Genomic DNA, 24683 nt, shown 5'->3' with positions numbered 1-24683 from the left:
GAAAAATGTCTTTTCTATGACAATTTGTAATCAGGTTTTGGGGTCTGTTTTTACATTATCTGTACATTTTGAAAAACAGCCATTTGGTCAGGATTTAAAATTTACCCTGCTTGGTAATGTTTCAGCCATCCAGCAGAAGCAAACAAAATCCCACTAATCTTGGGTTTCAAAGGTAAATATCATATTCAAATCTGTTCTCCAAGTTTTCTCACATATAAAGTTCTGATGAATATGAACTAAAAAAAAAAAAAGCAAAGGAAAATTAAGACATCATGAGGCTGAATCAGCAGAAACAAAAATAGTAAAACTAAGCCATAAAGACTTCAAATAGCAGATATAGAATATAAAATAATTATGTCTAAAGAAATAAAAACTTGAAAGATTAAAGTGACTAAGAAGTTATGAAATGTAACCAAACAGAACACCTAGGATTGAACAACAGAATCACTGAAATGAAAATATCGATGAAAGTATAAATAGCAGGCTAGATACATCTGGAGCGAAAAAGCCTGGAAAGTAAATCTGCAACAAAAGTACACATAATATAGACAGAAAGAGACAGAAAATAAATGAAAGAAAACTTCAGAGATGTTGAGGCTGTACTAACAATGACTACATCTCATTGGGGTTCCAAAATATGATGATAAGGTAATAAACAACTTTATTGAATAAATTTGAACACAAAAGATACAAATTTCTGGGAAAATGTAACTTGGGAAGATATTGAAAGCAAGAATAGTCCCCTAATCCCTAAGAAAATCAATAGATTAATGTCTTTCTCAAAGAAAACAGAAGAGTCAAATGGTTTACAGAAGATTTCTACCCAACATTCTAGGGTCAAATAATAGAAAAAGAAGGTCCAGTCATAATAAAATTCAATATAATCAGTTAAAAAGAATAGAAATTTATTGATTAACCTCTTTCATAAACATAGTGAAAAAATCCTAAACAAAGCATTAGTCAAATAAATTCAGTGTGTATAAGAATGATAATATATCATAACCAAACTTACTTTATTCCATAAATTCAATGATGGCTAAATATTTGAAATATTAATGTAACTCACAACACTATGAAATTGTAGGAGAAAAACCATCTCATTTGGTGTAGTAAGATAATTAAATTCAACATCTGTTTATAATAAAAACTCAATTCAGAGTAGAAATAGAAAGGTCTCTCCTTATTCTGAATGAAACCACAGTAAGATGCCATTCTTTGCCACCCACATGTATGGCCCATCACACCAAATGTTGGCAAGGATGAAACTAAACTGGAATTCTGATACACACTGCTTCTCACAGTGGGGATTGATCATAGTCCTTTGGAAACGATCTGGTTTTATTTAGCAGGTTGTAAGTCACAGCAGTTTTATTCCACTCTTGCATGTGTGCACCAGAAGGCTGGTATAAGAATGTTCTTATTGGCTTTTTTTTTGGTCGCTTGTGGGATCCTTGTTCCTCTAATCAGGGATCTAGCGGAGGTCCATGGTGGAGAAATCACAGAGTCCTAACCACTGGACCACCAGGAAAGTCCCATAGGGGCATTTTTTTTTCTTAATAACAGAAAAACATAAATATTTGTCAACACGAGAGTGGGTAAATACTATTTTATATTCATTAAATGGCCTACTAGAGAGCATAAAACTGTTGTTACATGTATCGACAGAAATGAACTAACACAATGTGTGAAAAGAGCATGTTGCAAAAGTATAAAACCATTTTTATAAAGATCCAGAATAAGCAGGTTAAACAATGAAAAGCAAAGGAGTCATAAACACCAACTCAGGGTCCTGATTACCCACAGTGAGGGGGAATTATGTTATTAGAGAGTTGCATGCAGGGGGCTTCAAAAATATTTTCCTTAAATTGGGAGGTGAGTGACCACTTGTTTGTTATGTCATACATAGATATTAATTTTTGTATTCATCAGCTATTTCATAGTAAAAAGAATGCCTGTAAAATCTAATGTGATAGGTATGTAATTTGAGGTGATACATGGAAAACTTCTTCTATTTATAATAAAGGCACATGATGGGAAGAAGAAACAAATATTAAGCAAACGGAATTGCATACCTTATTAATATTAGCCGAACACTTTTCATCCAGGTGTACACAGAATGTTTTGGGAAAGGCAGTAATGTGCACAGTGAAGAGAGCAATGGGACTGGTGTACATCCTAATTGTGATACTGCTTAGCTGCAGGATCTTGGATTTTGTGATCCATGATCTTTTATCAAATCATTGTATTAAATGAGTTAGCACGTGGGAAGTACTGAGAAAGGACATACACACAATAAAGGCTCAATCAATATTAGATTTTAGTGGTCAGTTGACTTTTAATTTATACTTTGAAATGTTCTGTTTGCATTATGGTAGGCTTTGGTCATTTGACGAAGCAGTTGATGACACTGGCTGATGGACATGTGGTGTTGGCTCTAGAAGGAGGACATGATCTCACAGCCATCTGCGATGCATCAGAAGCCTGTGTAAATGCCCTTCTAGGAAATGAGGTAAAAAACTTAAAGTACAAAAGAGCAGGGGTTAAAGGACCAGGAATGTATGCATGCATATGTTTTATCTTTCTTAACATCGTACATACTCAGAAAACACAATGTTGTTCTTAAAATTTACAGGAAAAAGGCAAGCTGTAGATAAGAAAAGTTTACATGTCCTCCTGTTCTATGCTGTAACTTTTGCCCAGTTATAGAATCCATACAGTACATCCCTCAATCAGGTTATTGGTAGAGCTCAGTAAATAAGTAAAAATAACCCATGGGAGGAAATGGTCTGTATGTTGTATTGACTCAGCTAATGAGCACTGAAACACTGAGAAAGAATTAACTCAAAGAAAAGTTCTCAATATTTTCTGTAGGATTATGTTAGTTCAGGGAGGGAAACTTTTTAGAAATATTTTTTCAGCTTTTTAAAGTATAATTGGAATACAAAATTATAATTCATATATCTAACATATATAGTGTAATTATTTGATGATGTAATTATTTAACAATGTGCAGACATTGTTAAATGATTTTTCTCCTTGAGTTAATTATCCACATAATTATTACCCCACATAGTTACTTTTTTTGGATGAAAATACTTAAGTTCTCCTCTCTTAGAAATTTTAATTATACTATTAGCAGTTATATTCACTGTTATATACATTAGATCTTCAAGCCTTATTCATCTTATTACTAAAAGTTTAAAAACTTTTACCAAGCTTTCCCTATTCCACCCCAACCTCCAGCTTCTGGCAACCACCATTCTACCCTATGATTCCGTGAGTTCAACTATTTTATTTGCTTGGTTTTGGTTCTAGGTAAGTTTTATTTTGTTTCTTGTGTAGCTTATTTCACTTGGCATAATACCTTCTGTGTTCATCCATAATGTCACAAAAGACAGGATTTCCTTTAAGATTGCATAATCCATTGTGTGTGTGTGTGTATTGGTGTGTATGTGTATTACATTTTCTTTATCCATTCATCTGTAGGCGGGAGATGCTTGCACTGTTTCCAAACCTTGATTATTGTGAATAGTGATGCAATAAACTTGGGAGTTCAGATGTCTCTTTGAGATAATGAAATAGTGATTTCATTTCCTTTGAATATTTGCCCAGAAGTGAGATTCCTGAGTCATGTGATAGGTCTATTTTTAGTTTCTTGATGGACCTCCTACTGTTTTCCTTAGTGACTGTACTAGTTTACTTTCCTACCAAGAATGCACAAGGGTTTCCTTTTCCCAGCATCCTCACCAGCATTTCTCTCTTCTCTTTTTGATAATACACGTCATGTGAGGTGTATGTGAGGAGTATGTGAGGTGATAGCTCATTATGGTTTGATTTGCATTTTCCTGATGATTATTGATGTTGAGAACCTTTTCATGTATATATTGGCCATCTGTTTGCCTTTAGAAAATACATATTCAGGTCCTTTGCCCAATTTGAATTGTGGCATTTGGTTTTGTGTGTTTTGCTAGTGAGTTGTATGAATCCCTTGTATGTTTTGGGTACTAATTGCTTATTGGGTATGTGATTTGTAAATATTTATTCCCATTCCATGAGTTGCCTTTTCATTTTATTGATGATTATCTTTATTGTGCAGAAGCTTTTTAGTTTCATGTAGTCCCACCTGTTTTTACTTTTGTTTTCACTTTCATTCGCAATCCAAATAACCATTGCCAATAGCAGTGTCAAGGAGCTCACCCCCTGTGTTTTATTCCAAGAGTTTTATGATTCCAAGTCTTGCTTTTAAATATTTAATCAATTTTGAATTGATTTTTATGTTTAAGTTAGGGATGCAGTTTCATTCTTTTACATATGGCTGTCTAGTTTGACCAGTACCATTTATTGAAGAGATTCCTCTCCATTGAGTATTCCTGGTTCCTTTCTGAAGATTAATTGTGTATGCATGAGTTTATTTCTGGGATCTCTCTTCTGTCTGTTAACTTGTATGTCTGATTTTAATGCCAACACCATAACTTGTAATATAACTTGTGTTGATTGCTTGTAATATAACTTGAAATTAGGAAGTGTGGTAACTGACATTATTCTTCTGTCTCAAGATTGCATTGGCTATTTGGCATTCTTTAGTGGTTTCATTTCAATTTTAGGATTTATTTTTTCTGTTGCTGTGAAAAATGCCCTTTGATAGATATTACATTGAATCTATAGCTCACTTGGATGTTATGGACATTTTTAATTATATTAATCTTTCTGATCCATGAACCTAGGATATCTTCCCATTTATTTATGTCTTCAGTTTCTTTTATCAGTGTCTTAAAAATTTTTGTGTATAGGTCTCTCACTTCTTTGGATACATTTATTGCTAAGTATATTGTTTTGGGGGAGAAGGCAATGGCACCCCACTCCAGTACTCTTGCCTGGAAAGTCCCATGGACAGAGGAGCCTGGTAGGCTGCAGTCCATGGGGTCGCTAAGAATCAGACATGACTGAACGACTTCACTTTCACTTTTCACTTTCATGCATTGGAGAAGGAAATGGCAACCCACTCCAGTGTTCTTGCCTGGAGAATCCCAGGGACAGGGGAGCCTGGTGGGCTGCTGTCTATGGGGTCGCACAGAGCCGGACACGACTGAAGTGACTTAGCAGCAGCAGCAGCAAATTATTTTTTATGCTATTGTATGTGGGATTTTGTTGTTTTTTTCAGATAGTTAATTGTTAGTATGTAGCATCATGACTGATTTTTCTATGTTGATTTTGTATCCTACAACTTTGTTGAATTCATTTAACAGTCTTTTTGGTGGCATATATAGGGTTTCCTATATATATCATGTCATATGCAAATAGTAACAGTTCTTTTCTGACTTGGATGCTTCATTCTTTTTCTTGTCTAATTGCTTTAGACAGTACTCATAATACTATGTTGAATGACATTTTGGCAATATTGGGCATCCTAGTCTTGTTTCTGATCTAAGAGGAAACATTTTCAGCTTTTCAACATTGAGTGCGATGTTAGCTGTGAGTTTCTCATGAAAGTGAAAGTGTTAGTCACTCAATGGTGTCTGATTCTTTGTGAGTCCATGAACTATAGCCTGCTAGGCTCCTCTGTCCATAAAATTCTTCAAGCAAGAATACTGGAGTGGGTTGCCATGCCCTTCTCCAGGGGATCTTCCCAAACCCAGGCCTCTCGCATCATGGGCACATTCTTTACCATTTGCGCTACCCAGGAAGCCCATATGTTCCCATATATGGGACTTAATTATGTTAAGCTGCTTTCCTTCTCAGAGTTAAAGAATCTGCCTGCAATGCAAGAGATGTGGGTTCGATCCGTGGGTCAGGAAGATCCCCTGGAGAAGAAAATGACAACACACTCCAGTATTCTTGCCTGGGAAGCTCCATAGACAGAGGAGCCTGGCAGGCTATAGTCCATGGGGTCACATAAAGAGTCGGACATGACTTAGTGACCAAACAACAACAAACCTTCTATCCCATATTTATTGAAAGTTTTTTTCATGAGAGGATATTGAATTTTGTCATATTATCTGCATCTGTTAAGATGATTGTGTAATCTTTATCCCTCATTTTGTTGATGTGGCTTATTGCATTTTTTCATTTGCAGATGTTGAACTGCCTTTGCATCTGTGGAATATATCCCACGTAATTGTGGCATAACTTCTTTTAATGTACTGTTGAATTCAGTTTGCTTATATTTTTTGAGGAGTTTGCATTTTGAACCTTGATGTTCATCAAGGATATTGGCCTGTAATTTCTTTTCTTTAGTGTTTTTTACTGATTTTGGTATTAGGAAAAGTCAGTTTGGTTCAGTCGCTCAGTCGTGTCTGACACTTTAAGACCCTATGATCTACAGCACGCCAGGCTTCCCTGTACATTACCAACTCCTGGAGATTGCTCAGACTCATGTCCATTGAGTGAGGGATGCCATCCAACCATTTCATCCTACGTCGTCCCCTTCTCCTCCTGCCTTCAATCTTTTCCAGCATCAGGGTCTTTTCCAATGCATCAGTTCTTTGCATCAGGTGGCCAAAGTATTGAAGTTTCAGCTTCAGCATCAGTCCTTTGAGTGAATTCATTGTAACTCATTGGATTCCTTCCAATGAATATTCAGGACTGATTTCTTTTAGGATTGACTGGTTTGATCTCCTTGCAGTCCAAGGGACTTTCAAGAGTCTTCTCCAACACCACAGTTCAGGAAAATGCTGACCTCCAAAAATGAGTTTGGACAGTTTCCCTCTTCTTCAATTTTTTGGATGAATTTGAGAAAGATTGGTATTACTTCCTCTCTGATATAGTTCACCAGTGAAGCCATCTGATTCTGAACTTTTCTTTGTTGGGAGGTTTTGATTATAGATTCAGTCTCCTTACTGGTAATTTGTTAAGATTTTTCTGTATCTTCATTATCTTGATGTGTTTTTTGTTTCTAGAAAGTTATGTTTTTTCTAAGCAATTTAACTTCTTGGAATATAATTGTTTATAGTAGTATCTTATGTTCTTTTGTACTTGTACATTTTGAGTTGTAATGTCTCCTTATTCCTTTCTGATTTTTTTAAATTGAGGCTTTTCTCTTTTTTACTTAGTCTAGTTAAAAGTTTATCAATTTTGTTTATCTTTTCATAAATCCAGCTTAGTTTTATTGATTTCTTCTATTGTCTTTTTAATCTCTATTATATTTATTTCCACTTTGATCTTTTTTATTTCCTTCTTTCTACCAGTTGGGCCTTAGTTCTTCTTTACTTGTTAGTTTTTTGAGGTTAAATTTAGGTTGTTTAGTTGAGACCATTCTTTTTTCTTAATGTAAGCATTTATCACCATAAACTTCTCTCTTAGAACTGCTTTTGCTGCGTGCCATAAGTTTTGGTATTTTGTGTTACCATTCTCATTTATCTCAAGATACTTTTTTCTAAATTTCTTTTGATTTATTCTTTGATGTATTGATTATCCAGCAGCATGTTGTTAAATCACCATGTATTTTAGAATTTTACACTGTTTTCTTATAATGATTTCTAGTTTTTGCCTGCTCCCTCTGCACTGATCCCTGAGGGGATAGCTGTAGAGTTAAGCGCTCACATACTTAACAACTGCTTCTCTGTTTGCTATGGTCCTGTGCGACTCAAGCACCGAAGCCCTGTTAGCTTTCAGAGCTAGGTGTTTTGGGAGCCATTCTTATGGTGGGGGCCTTAAGCATTGGGGTGCTGGATTTGTAATCCAAACCCCTTCACTCCTCAAGAAGAGGCTGGGAGTTGAGGTTTCCTGGCAAAAGTATACCTGAGTTTTCGCACTCATTTTGATGTGGGTATGTTCTCATTGTCTCAGTATGTAGGAGTCGCTCAGCTAGTTTCTTTGAACGGAATTGCTCTCTTTGTAGCTATACATTCAGCAGTGCATCCATGGAAGGAGGAAAATTCAGGAATCTCCTATGTCACCCTCTTGATCTGGAGTATAAAAATATTTACAAATTCTTTTTTTTCTGTCATCATTTGTAAATTATCTAGGCTGAGATATATATTCAACCTAGATACTGAACATATATTGAACAACCTTTTCATTCTGTTCATGGGGTTCTCAAGGCAAGAATACTGAGGTGGTTTGCCATTCCCTTCTCCAGTGGACCACATTTTGTCCGAGCTCTCCACCATGACCCGTCCATCTTGGGTGGCCCTACACGGCATGGCTCATAGTTTCATTGAGTTAGACAAGGCTGTGGTCCATATGATCAGATCAGTTAGTTTTCTGTGATTGTGGTTTTCATTCTATCTGCCCTCTGATGGAGAAGAATAAGAAGCATATGGAAGCTTCCTGCTAGGAGAGACTGAGGGGAAAAATGGGTCTTGTTCTGATGGGTGGGGCCATGCTCAGGAAATCTTTAATCCAATTTTCTCTTGATGGGTGGAGCTGTGTTCCCTCCCTGCTGTTTACCTGAGACCAAACTATGGTGGAGGTAGTGAAGATAATGGAGACCCCCTTTAAAAGGTCCCGTGCATGCACTGCTACACTCAGTGCCCCCAGCCCTGCAGCAGGCCACCGCCAACCCATGCCTCCAGTCGCATCCACAACTGGGTGTTGTTTTTGCTTTGGTTCCATCTCTTCGTTTTTTTTCTGGAGTTATTTCTCTGCTGATCTCCAATAGCATATTGGGCACCTACTGACCTAGGGAGTTCATCGAAATTTTAAGAATCAGTCAACTAAAATGGACTATAATGGGTGAATTTAACTCAGATGACCATTATATCTACTACTGTGGGCAAGAATACTTTAGAAGAAATGGAGTAGCCATCATAGTCAACCAAAGAGTCTGAAATGCAGTACTTGGATGCAATCTCAAAAATGACAAAATGATCTCTGCTCGTTTCCAAGCCAAACCATTCAATATCACAGTAATCCAAGTCCATGCCACTACCAGTTATGCTGAAGAAGCTGAAGTTGAATGGTTCTATGAAGACCTATAGGACCTTCTAGAACTAACACCAAAAAAAAAAAAAAGATGTCCTTTTCATTATAGGGGACTGCAGTGCAAAAGTAGGAAGTCAAGAGATACCTGGAGTAACAGGCAAATTTGGCCTTGGAGGACAAAATGAAGCAGATCAAAGGCTAACAGAGTTTGACCAAGAGAATGCACTGGTCATAGCAAACACCCTCTTCCAACAACACAAGAGAAGATTCTACACATGGGCATCACCAGATGATCAATACTGAAAACAGATTGATTATACTCTTTGCAGCCAAAGATGGAGAAGCTTTATACAGTCAGCAAAAATAAGACCAGGAGCTAACTGTGGCTCAGAACATGAACTTCTTATTGCCAAATTCAGACTTAAATTGAAGAAAGTAAGAAAAACCACTAGACCATTCAGGTATGACCTAAATTAAATCCCTTAGAATTATACAGTGGAAATGACAAATAGATTCAAGGGATTATATTTGATAGACAGTGCCTGAAGAACTATGGACAGATGTTTGTGACTTTGTACAGAAGGCAGTGATCAAGACCATCCCCAAGAAAAAAAAAGGCAAAATGGTTGGCTGAGGAAGCCTTACAAATAGCTGAGAAAGGACACAAAAGGCAAAGGAGAAAAGGAAAGATATTCCCATTTGAAAGCAAAGTTCCAAAGAATAGCAAGGAGAGATAAGAAAGCCTTCCTCAGTGATCAATGCAAAGAAATAGAGGAGAGATCTCTTCAAGGAAATTAGAGATACCAAGGGAATATTTCTTGCAAAGATGGGCAAAATAAAGGACAGAAATGGTATGGACCTAACAGAATTAGAAGATATTAAAAAGAGGTGGCAAGAATACACAGATGAACTATACAAAAAAGACCTTCATGATCTAGATAACCACAATGGTGTGATCACTTACCTAGAGCCAGACATCCTGGAATGCGAAGTCAAGTGGGCCTTAGGAAGCATCACTATGAACAAAGCTAGTGGAGGTAATGGAATTCCAGTTGAACTATATCAAATCCTAGAAGATGATGCTGTGAAAATGCTGCACTCAATATGCCAGCAAGTTTGGAAAACTCAGCAGTGGCCATAGGACTCGAAAAGGTTTATTTTCATTCCAATCCCAAAAAAGGCAATGCCAAAGAATGCTTAAACTACTGCACAATTGCACTCATCTCACATGCTAGCAAAGTAATGCTCAAAATTCTCCAAGCCAGGCTGTAACAGTACCGGCTTCAACTTCAACAGGCTTCAACTTCCAGATGTTCAAGCTGGATTTAGAAAAGGCAGAGGAACCAGAGATCAAATTGCCAACATCCATTGGATCATTGAAAAACCAAGAGATTTCCAGAAAAACAGCTACTTCTGCTTTACTGACTATGCCAAAGCCTTTGACTGTGTAGATCACAACAAACTGGAAAATTCTTCAAGAGATGGGAATACCAGACCACCTGACCTGCCTCTTGAGAAATCTGTATTCAGGTCAAGATGTAACAGAACTGGACATGGAACAACAGACTGGTTCCAAATCAGGAAAGGAGTATGTCAAGGCTGTATATTGTCACCGTGCTTATTGAACTTATTTGCAGAATACATCATGAAAAATGCTGGGCTGGATGAAGCAAAAGCTGAAAAAGATTTCTCAGAGAAATATCAGTAACCTCAGATATGCAGATGAAACCACCCTTATGGCAGAAAGCGAAGAAGAATTAAAGAGCCTGTTAATGAAAGTGAAAGACGAGAGTGAAAAAGAGAGTGAAAAATGCTGGCTTAAAACTCAGCATTCAAAAAACTAAGATCATGGCATCTGGTCCCATCACTTCATGGCAATTAGATGGGGAAACAATGGAAACAGTGAGAGACTTTATTTTGGGGGGCTCCAAAATCACTGCAGATGGTGACTGCAGCCATGAAATTAAAAGACACTTGGACCTTGGAATTAAAGCTAGGACCAAACTAAGCAGCATATTAAAAAGCAGAGATATTACTTTGCCAACAAAAGTCCATCCAGTCAAGCTATGGTTTTTCCAGTAGTGTTGTATGGATGTGAGAGTTGGACTGTAAAGAAAGCTGAGTGCTGAAGAATTGATGCTTTTGAAATGTAGTGTTGGAGAAGAGTCTTGAGAGTCCCTTGGACTGCAAGGAGATCCAACCAGTCACTCCTAAAGGAGATCAACACTGAATATTCATTGGAAGCACTGATGCTGTAGCTGGGACTCGAATACTTTGGCCACTGATGCAAAAAACTGACTCATTGGAAAACCCTGATGCTGGGAACGATTGAAGACAGGAGAAGGGGACAACAGAGGATGAGATGATTGGATGGCATCACTGACTCAATGGACATGAGTTTGAGCAAGCTCCAGGAGTTGGTGATGGATAGGAAAGCCTGGTGTGCTGCAGTCCTTGAGGTCGTAAAGAGTTGAACATGACTGAGTGACTAAACTGAGAGATATATATTATTTATGTCTTATGGGTGGTGATAATGTGTCTCAAAAAGGTTTGAGAAATTCCTTCAAAGTCATGCAGCCAGAACTGAATAGATCCAAGATTTGAACTTAGAGTTGCCAAAGGTCATTCTTTTTTTTTTCCTCCCACATCACATAACTGAATTACAACATATTTTCTGACTACTATGCAGACTTCATATGAAATTACCATTAGATTCACTTCCAGACCATGGAAATCCTTTGGACAAAGTGATTGCAGTTCAACAGATATTTCAAACTTTATGTGCATCCATTATTTTTATGTCAATTCATTTTTTAATGGGCTTCCCTGAGAGCACAGTTGGTAAAGAATCTGCCTGCAATGCAGGAGACCCTGGTTCAATTTCTGGGTCCAGAAGACCCCCTGGAGAAGGAGTTGGCTACCCACTCCACATTCTTGGGCTTCCCTTGTGGCTCAGTTGGTAAAGATTCCACCTGCAATATGGGAGACCTGGGTTCAATCCCTGGGTAGAGAAGATCCCCGAGAGAAGGGAAAGGCTGCCTCCTCCAATATTCTGGCCTTGAGAATTCCATGGATTATACAGTCATTGGGGTTGCAAGAGTCAGACACACTGAGAGACTTGCACTTTCATTTTTTAATAGTATACAGAATGCTATAACTGCTTCATATATTTCGCCTTTTTTATTAACTTAAGATATTACTTTGCTTATAAAATAAACATATAAATATCATGGCTGACTCATGTTGAGTTTTGACAGAAAACAATAAAATTCTGTTAAGCAATTATCCTTCAACAAAAAAAATTTAAAAAGTCATTTTAACAATCTCTCATTCATATCATCTTTAACAGTAACTCATGTTTTCACCTGTAGTGTTTTTGAAGGGGAAAACATACCTTTTCTTTTGCACACAGATTGCATATGTTTTATTGTCATCATTATCTTTCAAACCTATGATGCTTCAGTATTACTATTGTGTAATATTTAAGTAAATATGTATATTTTTAATTTGAAGGAAAATATGAGACGGTAAAGACTGCTGAGTCTGTCTTTAGGCTTTAAAAGAGTAGACTTGAGCAGTGCTCTGTTGTGTAGTATTAGCACAGTAACTCAAAGGATGTAGCTATGTGGTGATAAATGTTGTATTTAATGGACTGCTATTTCATAGCCCACATAGTTCATGGTGTCTCAGATATTCTAAATATTAGAATATTTCTGAGATTCCTGTGAACAAATAATGTCAAACAATGTTGAGGGGTTTTTTTGTATTCTTTGTTGTTGTTGAAATAAAGGAATGCAAAAAAGAAATACTACTTTTATTATAATACCTTATCAGTTAATGTTGGGCTAGTCTATTTGCCTACTAGATAACATATTTTGCATATCCACCTGTATTCTAAAATTACTTATTTCATTTTAGATATAGAAACATTTTTGGAAGTTGACTGGTTTTAATATTTGCATGTAAAGGCTTACACCAGATGTGCAGAAAATCACAGTATCTTGTGGATTATGGCTCCATGGATGATTGACCTGCCCAAAAAGAAAGGTTATCCAGTTACAAAAGCCAACAACTTTTCCAGCTATGTGAAAGGATGTTATGGATTTCACTGGCTCTGTTTGAGCTAATTTATTCAAATAAGATTCAATCTCTGTGCTCTTGTAATCTTTGCACTTGGCCCACTCCCACCTTCCATAGGAGGATTTCCAATGAGGATGGAATAATTTTTCCTGTGGTCTCCACTTTAAAAGATGATGTATTTCAGAACAGATGCACGTCAGTTGTATGGAATTACTGTTTTTCTTAATTTATTTGAATGTACTGAAAAATCAAAATGGTTGTTTTTGTACCTTCCTTCCCTGGTATGCTAATTTGACTGAGAGGCCTTTGATCAATTTGTTATATGAGTTCTATACCTTGAGGTCAAAGACACTGTTTTCATAGAGCCATTACTGACACTAGAGGGTTGTCACTTAATTTAAAGTTTGAAACTTATATACCTTTTCTCTATATTTTTAGAAAGACCAGGTGTGAAATAGAGGAAGGGATAAAAGTATCATTGGCCAAAGTTAACATGCCCATGTGGGTGTATAAATACTAAAAGTTCCAGAAAGTGATAAACTAAATGATTATATTTGGCCACATTGACTATTTAACCAGTTTCAGTTTTCTGGATGTCTTATGGTAAAATTTTTTTAGTTATTATAATACCCTAAATACTGCCTGTTCCTTTTGTTGGATGTCTTCAACTACATAAGCACAATCTAAAATTTTTTCATCTTGAACTCAACCAAAGAGATTTAAGTAATCTATGTCTTTCTGCATTTTTTAATTGAGAAATCTGAGGGATATAAGCAAAAATATAGATTTTTCATGAAATATTTTAAGGGTAACAGATGGATTTGATATATTGAACTCTGAAAAGTAAATTTTGATGTGTCAGATCTATCAGTATACAAAGGAGACAATGGTAAGAGAAAGAAAGGTTTTTTTAATGAAAAATGAAAGAAAAATACATATGTGTTGTGCATTATAAGTCATTTGAAAAAAGGAAATGAAAATGTAATACTTGAAACAACTTAGGAAACAAAAAGTTCTTCTCACTTTCATTGACAATATAATTTATAATCCACGGTCTGGATTTCTGTATTTTTTTCCAGTTCAAAGGTCATCATGACTTAACAGCATGACTACATTGAAGTTTTAAGTTTCATTCCTTTAGAAAAACTAACCTATAAGGCATACTGCATGCACCTCACCACTGAAAAAAAATGCATACGTGTTGTTTTCATAGTAGTTTTACGTGGTAGGCTCTAGGTAAGAAAATAAAAAAGGATGTCTTTCAGGATACCAATTATTGCAATTTCAAATCCCATTTTCCTCCAGACTCCCTTTTCAAGTGATTAATAGGGTAATTATAACTTATTATCTGGGATTTCACTTTTACAAGTAACAAAATATAGTAAAGCTTGAGCTTGAAACGTTGGCAGAACCTACTCTGGCTTCTCAACACTGAACATGCAATTGAACTCAAATTAAGAAGGTCAAGAAGGGCTTTTTTGAGAGACTCTGTACTTTGTCAGATGTATTTATTCATGTGCAGAGGATTAGAATTCATAAACATTTTGCCAGTTGTTTTTTTTTTTTTTTAATGCTGTTTCTTTTCCTTGTTGTTCTTGGCTAGGCCATGTCAATACAGCAAAATGCTGCTTCATATGACTTATTATCAGCAGAATAATATGTATTACATAACCCAACAGGATTGTAAAATCAGCAAGAACTGTTGGCTCCGCATCTCAGTGTAGATACATAAATGGGTACCACAAACAGTTTTTTTTTTTTTAATTAAGTTATCTGAGTGTCACACCCCAAATAGGCATTTGTTCTTTTTAACTATGTTTTATCATGAAAGTGATCTAATTAGCAAAACATCTCTTAACTATTCTTTTCAGAAATATGCACAAGGTCAGTCAAAATAATATACTGTTGGATTAAAACTAATTTGAGCATGGTACAGGAAATTCCTTCAGGGAAGTGATTTTTGAAGAAATACCAAAGTCTTTTTTTTCTTGGCAAAGTTCAGAACTTAGATTTATCAGTCCAATCACTCTATGATGATTATTTTTAAACTTCTCTAATGAAGCACTTAGAAACTGAGCAATAAGAAATTAAAGCGACTGTCTAAACGTGAAGAATCAGGTTGTTTGGAATAGCAGAGATGCTTATGTGAACAGTTGCGTGGTCTGTTCATGATGGTAATAGAAACATCTGTGAAGTCCTCAGAGAAACTGATTTTGGTGACTGGCATTTGTGCAAGCTGGCCAGCGAAGTCACAGTTGCTTTAAGGCCATATTTGCCTAATGTTATGCAAAGCCAATTAGCAGCACCCTAGGTTTCTGCTGCTGAAAGAAATTTTCTTTAAGAGGTGAGAAAAGCTTAAGCAGTTGGCATTCCTATGGAATTTAAAATGAAAACACTGGAGAATTTAGGTAAAAAGAAGAGAGGACAAAGAGAGAACATGGCTATTAAAAGACCACCTGTCAAAACAGAATAAAGGACAGTTGTAAGCTTGTTAGGAAAGAAAGAAAACAAATTGCCACAGATATGGAAGCTGTTGAGATGATGCTACAGCTCGGGTCCTGGAGGTTCTACACTTAGCATCTGAGTCTATAGCCTGTCTTTTCTTAACCTCCCTCAATCTTGTTAAGGTCTGGCTTCTACGCCTTTCTCCCCTCCTTCTTCCTCTCTCCCTGCTGGGTCCTGGTGACGAGGCTCAGCTGCTTGGATTTCAGCGGTGGTGGCTACATTTAGTGACTGTGTATGTTGATAATCCTCCAAGATGACTTTTTTGCTCCAAAGGTGCTGAAAAAGTCTCTTGAATTGACTTAAAAGTGTTGACAACCACCACTGAGGTGAACTCTTGAGGTGATGTTGTCTGAATTGCTCATCAGGGGTGTGTTTGTATTAGATTGTGAACAGAGAAGTCATTTTACCATATTTTTCATCCTCCAGATTATGTATGGCTGACTCCATTGGGGAACTGGTGTGAATCTGGGAAAATTTACAAGCTCCTAAATAGTTGCAAGTCATGAGTAGAGAAAGTGAGAAATGAATACAGGGAAAATAATCCAGAATAATCTTTTTCATGGTCTTCTCTTAGACTTTGAAACCTGTCCACACTCTGAAAGAGAGTGTATGGATAATCTTAAGAGTAAAAATGTTTTAGAAAATATTATTTGAAGATACTCTCTGTTGTAGATGTAGCATATGGACTTGTATTTCTTACAAGCTTATGAGAAGTAGAGCCAATGTAATTGTGGAGTTTTCTGCTTATTTAGTTTAGCAAATGCCAGTTAAAGTAGAAGTTATCTGGATAATTAAAAACTCCATCATGCAGATCTTCTGTATTGTTTGTCTTTAGGCTTTTCAGAAGGTGTTAAGGGGATTGTAGATGGGGAACCTGGACACTTCATAGAGTTCTGGTTACCAATAAAACAAAGAAAGCATTTCTTTTCAGTGGTGAAGCAAATATGTTATGATATTCATTTATCCATCTGTTCATTAAATAGTCTTTTATTGGACTTAAATTTATACCCATAAGTTCTAATACAATAAAAGTAAAAGAAATATAAACAAAGTATTTGGGAAATGTAATGTCAGACACTTTATTTTTAACTGTGTAAGGACAGAAGGATATTTTAATAGAGGAAGTAACTTTTAACTTTGATCTTGAATAAAAATTATAATTTGACAAGCTAAAATCTAAGCAAAGGAGTTCTCTCTTATAGTAGAGATACCTAGATAAAGATGTTAGGATTTCTTGGAATTGTGGATGGCTCTTTTTGGAGTTTGTTTTGATTTTGGCAGAGGAGAGACTACTTTGAGTGGAATAACAGTAAATAATGAGGCTGGATCAGTAGAGTGGAATACTGTAAGGAATTAGAATTCCTGTGGAAAATATGGAAGACTTGAACAAATGAGTTTCATTCTTGGGGGTAAAATAACAAAACAGTGTATGAATTTTGAATAAGGCAGTCTTATACCAAAAAAGAAAAAGTTTATTGAGGAAGTAGGTTCGATTCCTGTATAGGGAAGATCCCCTGGAGAGGAGGGCATCACAATACATTCCAGTATTCTTGCCTGGAGAAATCCTTGGACAGAGGGGCCTGGTGGGCTACAGTCCATAGGGTCACAAAGGGTCAGATGTGACTGAAGCTACTTAGCATGCACGCATGCATTGAGAGAAATAATCATTAGGAACAATTTCCCTCAGTTATCAACCAACAAAATGACAGTCTATCAGTGCAATGTTAGGGCTGGCTTTTTTTTTTAATTAATTAATTTTAATTGGAGGATAATTTCTTGATAATATTGTGGTGGGTTTTGCCATCATTGACATGTATCAGCCATGGGTATACATGTGTCTTCCCATCCTGAACCCCCCCTCCCACCTCTCTCCCCACTCCATCCCTCTGGGTTGTCCCAGAGCCCCCACTTTGAGTGCCCTGCTTCATGCATCAAACTTGCACTGGTCATCTATTTTACACATGTTTCAATGCTATTTAGAGCTTCCTCTCAATGGCTCATGAGAGCTAAGTGTGTGTCTCTCTACTCAAATCTCAGTTCAGTGATATCACATTGTTAGCCTGAAATAAGCCCTGGTGGGAGTATTTACACCATGGCAATCAGCAAATGCTATTAATACATATTACAGCTATTTTTGAGTCAGCTGTTAAACATTTAGCACTGTACCACTGCTACATGATATGAAATGGGTCTTCTTAGCAGAAAAGTCAACATTTCAAAAACAGTATAGTAAAAATACTGTTCTACTTAACAAAAAGTTAAACACATGCAAATCATCAGACTGAAGAAGAGGAAATAAAAAAGCAAGTGAGGATAAGACAAACAAGAATCACAGACAATGAAACATGAGGCCTAACAAAGTGTAACTATCAGATTTAAACTTATTTTGTAAAACGGACTTGGAAACAAGATTTTTTGCTTATAAAATGAATTAAGCTTTTTTTTTTAATCAACTATGGATGCCTAGATTATGGACATTATGTTAGGAAACTACACATAAAGCACTGACTGTGCATCCCTTAAATGTTACTGAAACTTCAGTTTAACATGCACCTTTTAATCTCTGTAGTATTTTCCTAACTCAGCTGTGCATTTGAAATGTTTTTTATTATATTGCAAAGTTACACTCTAACCTCAATGTTTAAACAAAATATCAATAGTCTGAATTATGCAACTATTTGTACTCATTATCCTCTTTCTAACAGACCATTATTCCTCCTCCTTTTTACCTGTGAGTTCATTTTTAATTATTTAGTTATTGTCATAGATGCTTAAATATGCCACTATGTCCAAACTTTCCAGTTAAGTATCATGGAAACTGTGGTATACTATTTGGATATGATAGTAAACAAAAGCACTTCCTTATGGTCGTCCTCCTTCCATTCATTGGCTGATATATTGTGTAAACTACATTTCTCTGAGCTGCAGTAGCTTTGGGTAGAACTCAACCAATAGAGTACCACTGTAATAATCTGTTAGGCTAGCCCACTTGTTGCTGCTGTTTTTTAAAGGAATTCCTTCAGTATCTCCTGTGAATTGAATGACCATGACTGTACCCTTTGCCTCTTGGTCCTCCTGATATTCTCATAAGATATGTTAGGTTTATATCACTTCCCTTGGCCAGAGATGTTTCTTTATTGCTGTGTGATGTCGCCATAGTCTGTATGAAGGTAGGTTGCAGGCAGATTTCAGTCTGAATAATCTCAATAGTCTGTCAGTATAGTAACTTGATGATCTGTAGAATCTGTTCTGATTTACTTTTCCCCCCATCTGTTTGGTCAAGGATTTTAATGACTCCAAATGAGTAAAAAGAGTTACTTGGAGAATGACTCATGAATCACAATATGGGTAAAATTATATCCAGATTTACTTAAGCAATCAAATTAAACATATACAACTAATTGCAGACATCTCTAAGATAATTATTTAAATGATAGCTGGGTTTTAACCACCAATCCCTCCTCACTAGGGAATTGAAAATAGTTCATCAGCATGGAGGGTCAGGTCTATATGACAGTCTGCTGCCCTTATCCTCTTGGTCTTGATCATCATATTCTTCCAAAATTTCACATTATCTTTGGTCCTGACAACCGAACGCTTTCTTTGTTTCTTTTCTGAGTTGCTTTGCATGTTATAGGGGACTTTCAGTTTCCATTTGTAAGTGAATTTGTGGCCTGTATCTAAGCATGTAAATTGTTCTTGCTGAAAAATCTATAATCTCACTTTTTTTCTTAGATGTGCCATAATATAGTAGAAAAAGCATGGACTCACTAAGTAGAAGTAGACTTAGTTTCCCTATTCCCTTATGCTAGAAAACATATTCTCTTTTTAAATTGCTTTTAATTATTCAGTATAATATTTATCCAGAAAACTGGTTTAGGCATGAATGTACAACTCAGAAATATCACAAATACAACACTACATAGTCATCAACAAGGACAATAATATCAGTACCTCAATAGTTCACATACATACTTTCCCAATCAGTACTTCCTTTCTCTCTTCTGAAAGTAACCAGGTTTTTAGTTCCTAACAAAAGATTTTAATTTACCTGTTCCTATTTTTGAGATTTATTACATTAAATTATACTATAGATACACATTCCTTTGTATCTAACTTCTTTTCCTCAACATTGTGGGATTAATCCATGTTATTGCAGCTAGCTATAGTTTCTTCATTTTTATTATTAGATTCTGTAAAAAGAATTTCCAGGACAATGTCATGATTTATTTATCTATTCTACTTTTAATGAATACAGGGAATTTTTTTGTTTGTTTGTTTAGGGACCATTAGTAACAGTGCTGTGATAGATATTTTAGAAATATCTTTTTGGTACATTGCTGAGTAATATGCCATTTTACAGGCTTTCTAGATGGCTCAGTGGTAAAAATCTGCCTTCTAATGCAGAAGAAGCAGGTTTGACCCCTGAGTCAGGAAGATTCCCTGGAAAAGTACCACTCTAGTATTCTTGCTTGGTAAATCCCATGGACAGAGGAACCTGCAGGCTAAAGTCCATGGGGTCACAAAAGAGTCGGACATGACTTAGTGACTAAACAACAACAACAATGTGTCATTGTATACATGTACCATATCTTCTTTATCCATTCCTCTGTTGATAGACATTAAGTTTGCTTCCATTCCCTGACTATTGTGAACAGTGCTATAATGAACATTGGGGTACATAAGGTTTTTTAATGTGAATATATAGTTAATCTAGTACCATATATTGAAAAGACCATTCATTTCTTATGAGTCAGCAGTGGTGTCTTTCTACATATATACATGGAGACTCTAGACTCCTCCACAGGTCTCATTTCTATCCTTGTGACATTGTCAAACTACCTTTACTTCATGGTGGTATAAGAAATCTTGATACGTGGTAGAAGAAATCTCCCAGTTTGTTTTTCTTCAAGGAAGTCTTGGTTACATTTGTCCCCCCTGTGTTTTTGTATGCAATTTTAGAATAACCTGTGCAATTTCATACACAAGTGTCAGTCGCTCAGTTGTGTCCAACTCTTTGCGACTCTGTGGACTGTAGCCCACCGGTCACTTGTCCATGGCATTCTCCAGGCAAGAATACTGAAATGGGTAGCCATTTCCTTCTCCAGGGTATCTTCCCAATCCAGGGATTGAACCTGGGTCTCCTGCATTGCAGGCAGATTCTTTACTGTCTGAGCCACATAAATATATGGATTTAGTTCACCATTAAAGGCAGAGATTATCACATAGTAATACAAATTCTGTTAAAAGGCACACTTCCTGTGATGTAATGACAAAGTTGGAATATAAAAAGTGAAGAAAAAGTTAAGCGACAGAAATGTACAAAAGAAAGCTTACATGGTTATACCAGTATCAGTTAAGTGAACTTTAAGACAACAAAAACAACTAGAAGTAGACAGTTCACGGTTCAAATATTCTATTAACTGGTAACATAAAAAATTCAAAGTTATAATTTACTAATAGAACTTCAAAATATACCAAGAAAATGTTGAATGAAACAAATGGAAGGAAAAATTATACTACAATCAGAGTAATAGACTTTAAGATACCTCTTTCAGTAGCTGATGAAGAAGACAGTAAAAAAGGGGAGTATGTATAAGATATAAGCACCTCAGTAAAGATGCCTTAATTGAAATATATAATTGGATATACCCAGTAACTGCAGAATATCATTCTTTTCATGGACACTTGTAAAGTTTTCAAAAATGGATTATATTTGGGGATTTAATGCAAGTTTCATTAAATTTCAATTAATTGATTTCATGCAGAGTATAATATCACAGTGAAACTAAACTAGAATATATATTACATAACATAAACAAATAGAAAGATATCCCACATTCATGGATTAGAAGATTTTGTATTGTAAAAATGCCCATACTGTCCAAAGTGAGAGCTAGAGATTGGATTACAATTCCTATTAAAATCGCAGTAGCGTTTTTTACAGAAATAGAAAAAAAATTCTGAAGTTCATGTGTAATCACAAAAGACCGCAAATAAAAAAGCAATCTTGAGAAAGATGAGCAAAGCTGGAAGCTTAATGTATCCAGATTTCAAAAAAATTACACAGCTACAGTAATCAAAAGAGAAATAAATCCTCACATATATATCAACTGATCTTCAAAAGAGTGCCAGGAATACAAAATGAACAATGATATTGGGGAAGCTAGATATCCACTTGTAAAAGAATGAAACTGAACCTTTATCTTACACCATACACAAAAATAAACTGGTAAGAGTTAAATACTTTTAACACAAGTCCTCAAAATACATAAATCCTAAAAAGAAAATAAGGGTTAACTTTCATGACTTTGCTCTTAGCAATAATTTCATGGATATGATGCCAAAAGCACTGACAGCAAAACAGAACAAGCCAGTGGGACCCCATCAAACTAGAAAGCCTCTGTATAACAAAAAAAGACAATTAACAGAGTAAAAAGACAGCCTGTAGATGGGAGAAAATCTTTGCACACAGTGTATCTGATAAGGTGTTCATAACCAAATTATATAAGGAACACTTAATAGCTCAGCACTAAAATATGATAAACCTGATTTTTAAATGGGCTAAGGACTTGAGTAGACATTTCTCCCAAAAAGATATGTTAATACAAATCACCATCAATTATATGAAAAATGCTTAGCATCACTAATCAGGGAAAAGTACATCAAAATCACAATGAGATATCACTTCCATGTGTCAGAATATCAGGATGACTATTATAAAAAATGGAAACAGTGAGACTTTAGTTTCTTGGGCTCCAAAATCAGTGCAGCTGGTAACTGCAGCCATGAAATTAAAAGACACTTGCTAATTGGAAGAAAATCTGTGACAAACCTAGACAGCATATTAAAAAGCAGACATTACTTTGCCAACAAAGGTCTGTATAATCAAAGCTACAGTTTTTCCAGTAGTCACATATGGATGTGAGAGTTGGACCATAAAGAAGGATGAATGCTAAAGAATTGATGCTTTTGAACTGTGGTGCTAGAGAAGACTCTTGAGAGTCCCTTGGACTGCAAGGAGATTCAACCAGCCCATCCTAAAGAAATCAACCCTAAATATTCACTAGGAGGACTGATGCTGAAACTCCAGTACTTTGGCCACCTAATATGAAGAGCCAGCTCACTGGAAAAGACCCTGATGCTGGGAAAGACTGAGGGCAGGAGGAGAAGGGGGTGACAGAGCATGAGATGGTTGGATGGCGTCACTGATTCAATGGATATGAGTTTGAGCATACTCTGGAGATAGCGAAGGACAGGGAAGCCTGGTGTGCTGCAGTCCATAGGGTTGCAAAGAGTTAGACACACCTGAGCAACTGAACAACATTATTAAGGAAAAAAAAAAAATACAACAGATGTTGGCAAGTACATGGAGAAAGTAGAACTTTTGCACTCCGTCAGTGAAGATACAAAATAGTGCAACTGCTATGGGAAAGAGTAGAGAGGACCCTCAGAAAGTTAAATGGAGAACTACCATGTGATCCAGAAATCCCACTTTTGGATATTTATTCAAAAGAGTCAAAGTCAGGATCTCAAAGAGATATTAGCACTGTGAACATTGCAGTGCTATCCACCATAGCCAAGATGTACAGCTAAATGTCCATTGACAGGACTGGATAAGTAAATGTAATAGATACATACAATGGAATACTAGTCAGTGTTTAAAAGGAAGGAAATTCTGCACTATGCAACAAAGTGGATAAACCTTGAAGATACATGTCAAGTGAAATAATCCAGTTGCAAAAAGACATACATTGCATGATTCCACTTATATGGTATATAAAATAATTAAATTCATAAAATCAAAGAGTGGAATGGTGGTTATCAGGGGATGAGGAGAAGGGCAGTTGGGGAGTTATTAATCCGTGGGCATAAGATTCCATCAAGCAAGATGAATAAGCTCTAGAGTTGTCCTCTACAACATTGTACATATAGTAAGTAATGATGTATTGCATACTTAAAAAAATGTGTCAAGTAGTTAGATCTCATTTTAAGTATTCTTATAATACAATTAAAAATAAAATACTGATGATACAAAATAAAAAGATGAAGTATAAAATAAGGCTAAAAAATAAAGTGGTTGTATAATTTGAAATAAAAAGACAATTAGAAAATCTCCTATTTGGGGAGATTTCAAAATATAGTCTCTCATGTGTCAAAAAATGTCATGGTAAAAATTAGTATTTTGAGCTGAATAATTATGGAACTATAACCTGAATTTATAGACAAATGTAAACTTTAAATGCATATATTGGAAGAAAGCTTAAAATTACAGACAGAAAGACAGAACTCAAGAAATTAGAAAATCAAAACAAATTAAACATGAAGTAATTGAATGAAATATAAAGAAACAAAATAAAAACAAGCATACAATATATAAGATTAAAAATGTTAAATTTTAGTTCTTTGAAATAGTTCTCAACATTGATAGAACTCTGAAAAGATTGGTTGAAAGAGAAATCCTACATTACCATGTCTCTGAATGAAAAAGGGAACTTTACTAGAGATTTTAATGTATTAAAAGGATTATAAGAATTGTTTTTAAAAAACCTCATGGAAAAGAAAATTGAAATTCTATTTGAAATGGAAAAATTCTTGTAAGAATATAAGCTTGCAAAAACTGAATCAAAAAGACAGAAAATTTGAACACTACTAAAATTAACAAAATTGAATCTTCAATACTAAATATACCTTCAGAAAACACCAGACCTTTATCAGTGCATTCTGCTAATAATAGATATTTTTTTAGAATAAAGGAAAAGATGGGAAAAGAATGCTTCACAACTGTTTTTTTTTTTTTCTGAAACTAGTATTATATAGATACCCAAACAGAAAAGAACTTTATAAGAAAAGAATATTACAGGAAAATCATGCTCATAAATATAGTAATTAAAACCTTAAAATATTAGTAGTTCATCATTATCTTAAAAACCCATAATTGTATTTAAGCCACATATGTAATATATTAACATTCCAAAATTAGTTTTTGTAATTCACCACATTAAGGGGATGAAGAAGAAATATGACCATTTCAATAGATGTTTAAAAATTAGTTGAAAAATTAAACACTGAATTATGAACTACTTTTGGTAAACTGGGAATAAAAGGAAAATTTATTAACTTGATAAAGGATACCTACAAACATTCTATCATATGCATCAAATTTAAAGGTGAAATCTGAGAATTTTTCTTTGAAATAAAAAACATGACAAAGGTGTCCACTCTTACTGCTTCAT

The 24683-nt window shown here is 35.5% G+C and overlaps 1 protein-coding gene across 17 annotated transcripts in view; it reads left to right on the top strand.

The window, feature by feature from the left end:
• HDAC9 (histone deacetylase 9) overlaps nt 1-24683 on the top strand; it is a 972671-nt gene that overhangs the window by 906541 nt on the left and 41447 nt on the right. For all 17 annotated transcript variants that reach the window (XM_070470395.1, XM_020901439.2, XM_070470453.1 and 14 more), the window contains one exon: nt 2376-2509. In XM_070470395.1, the coding sequence (XP_070326496.1) occupies nt 2376-2509 (134 nt within the window). The remainder of the gene's footprint in view (nt 1-2375; nt 2510-24683) is intronic.

The sequence above is a fragment of the Odocoileus virginianus genome, chromosome 1 (assembly GCF_023699985.2).
Source record: "Odocoileus virginianus isolate 20LAN1187 ecotype Illinois chromosome 1, Ovbor_1.2, whole genome shotgun sequence".
In the NCBI taxonomy this organism is placed as follows: domain Eukaryota; kingdom Metazoa; phylum Chordata; class Mammalia; order Artiodactyla; family Cervidae; genus Odocoileus; species Odocoileus virginianus.
Note: the sequence above shows the minus strand (reverse complement) of the source record. Positions and strands in the feature narration are given on the sequence as shown.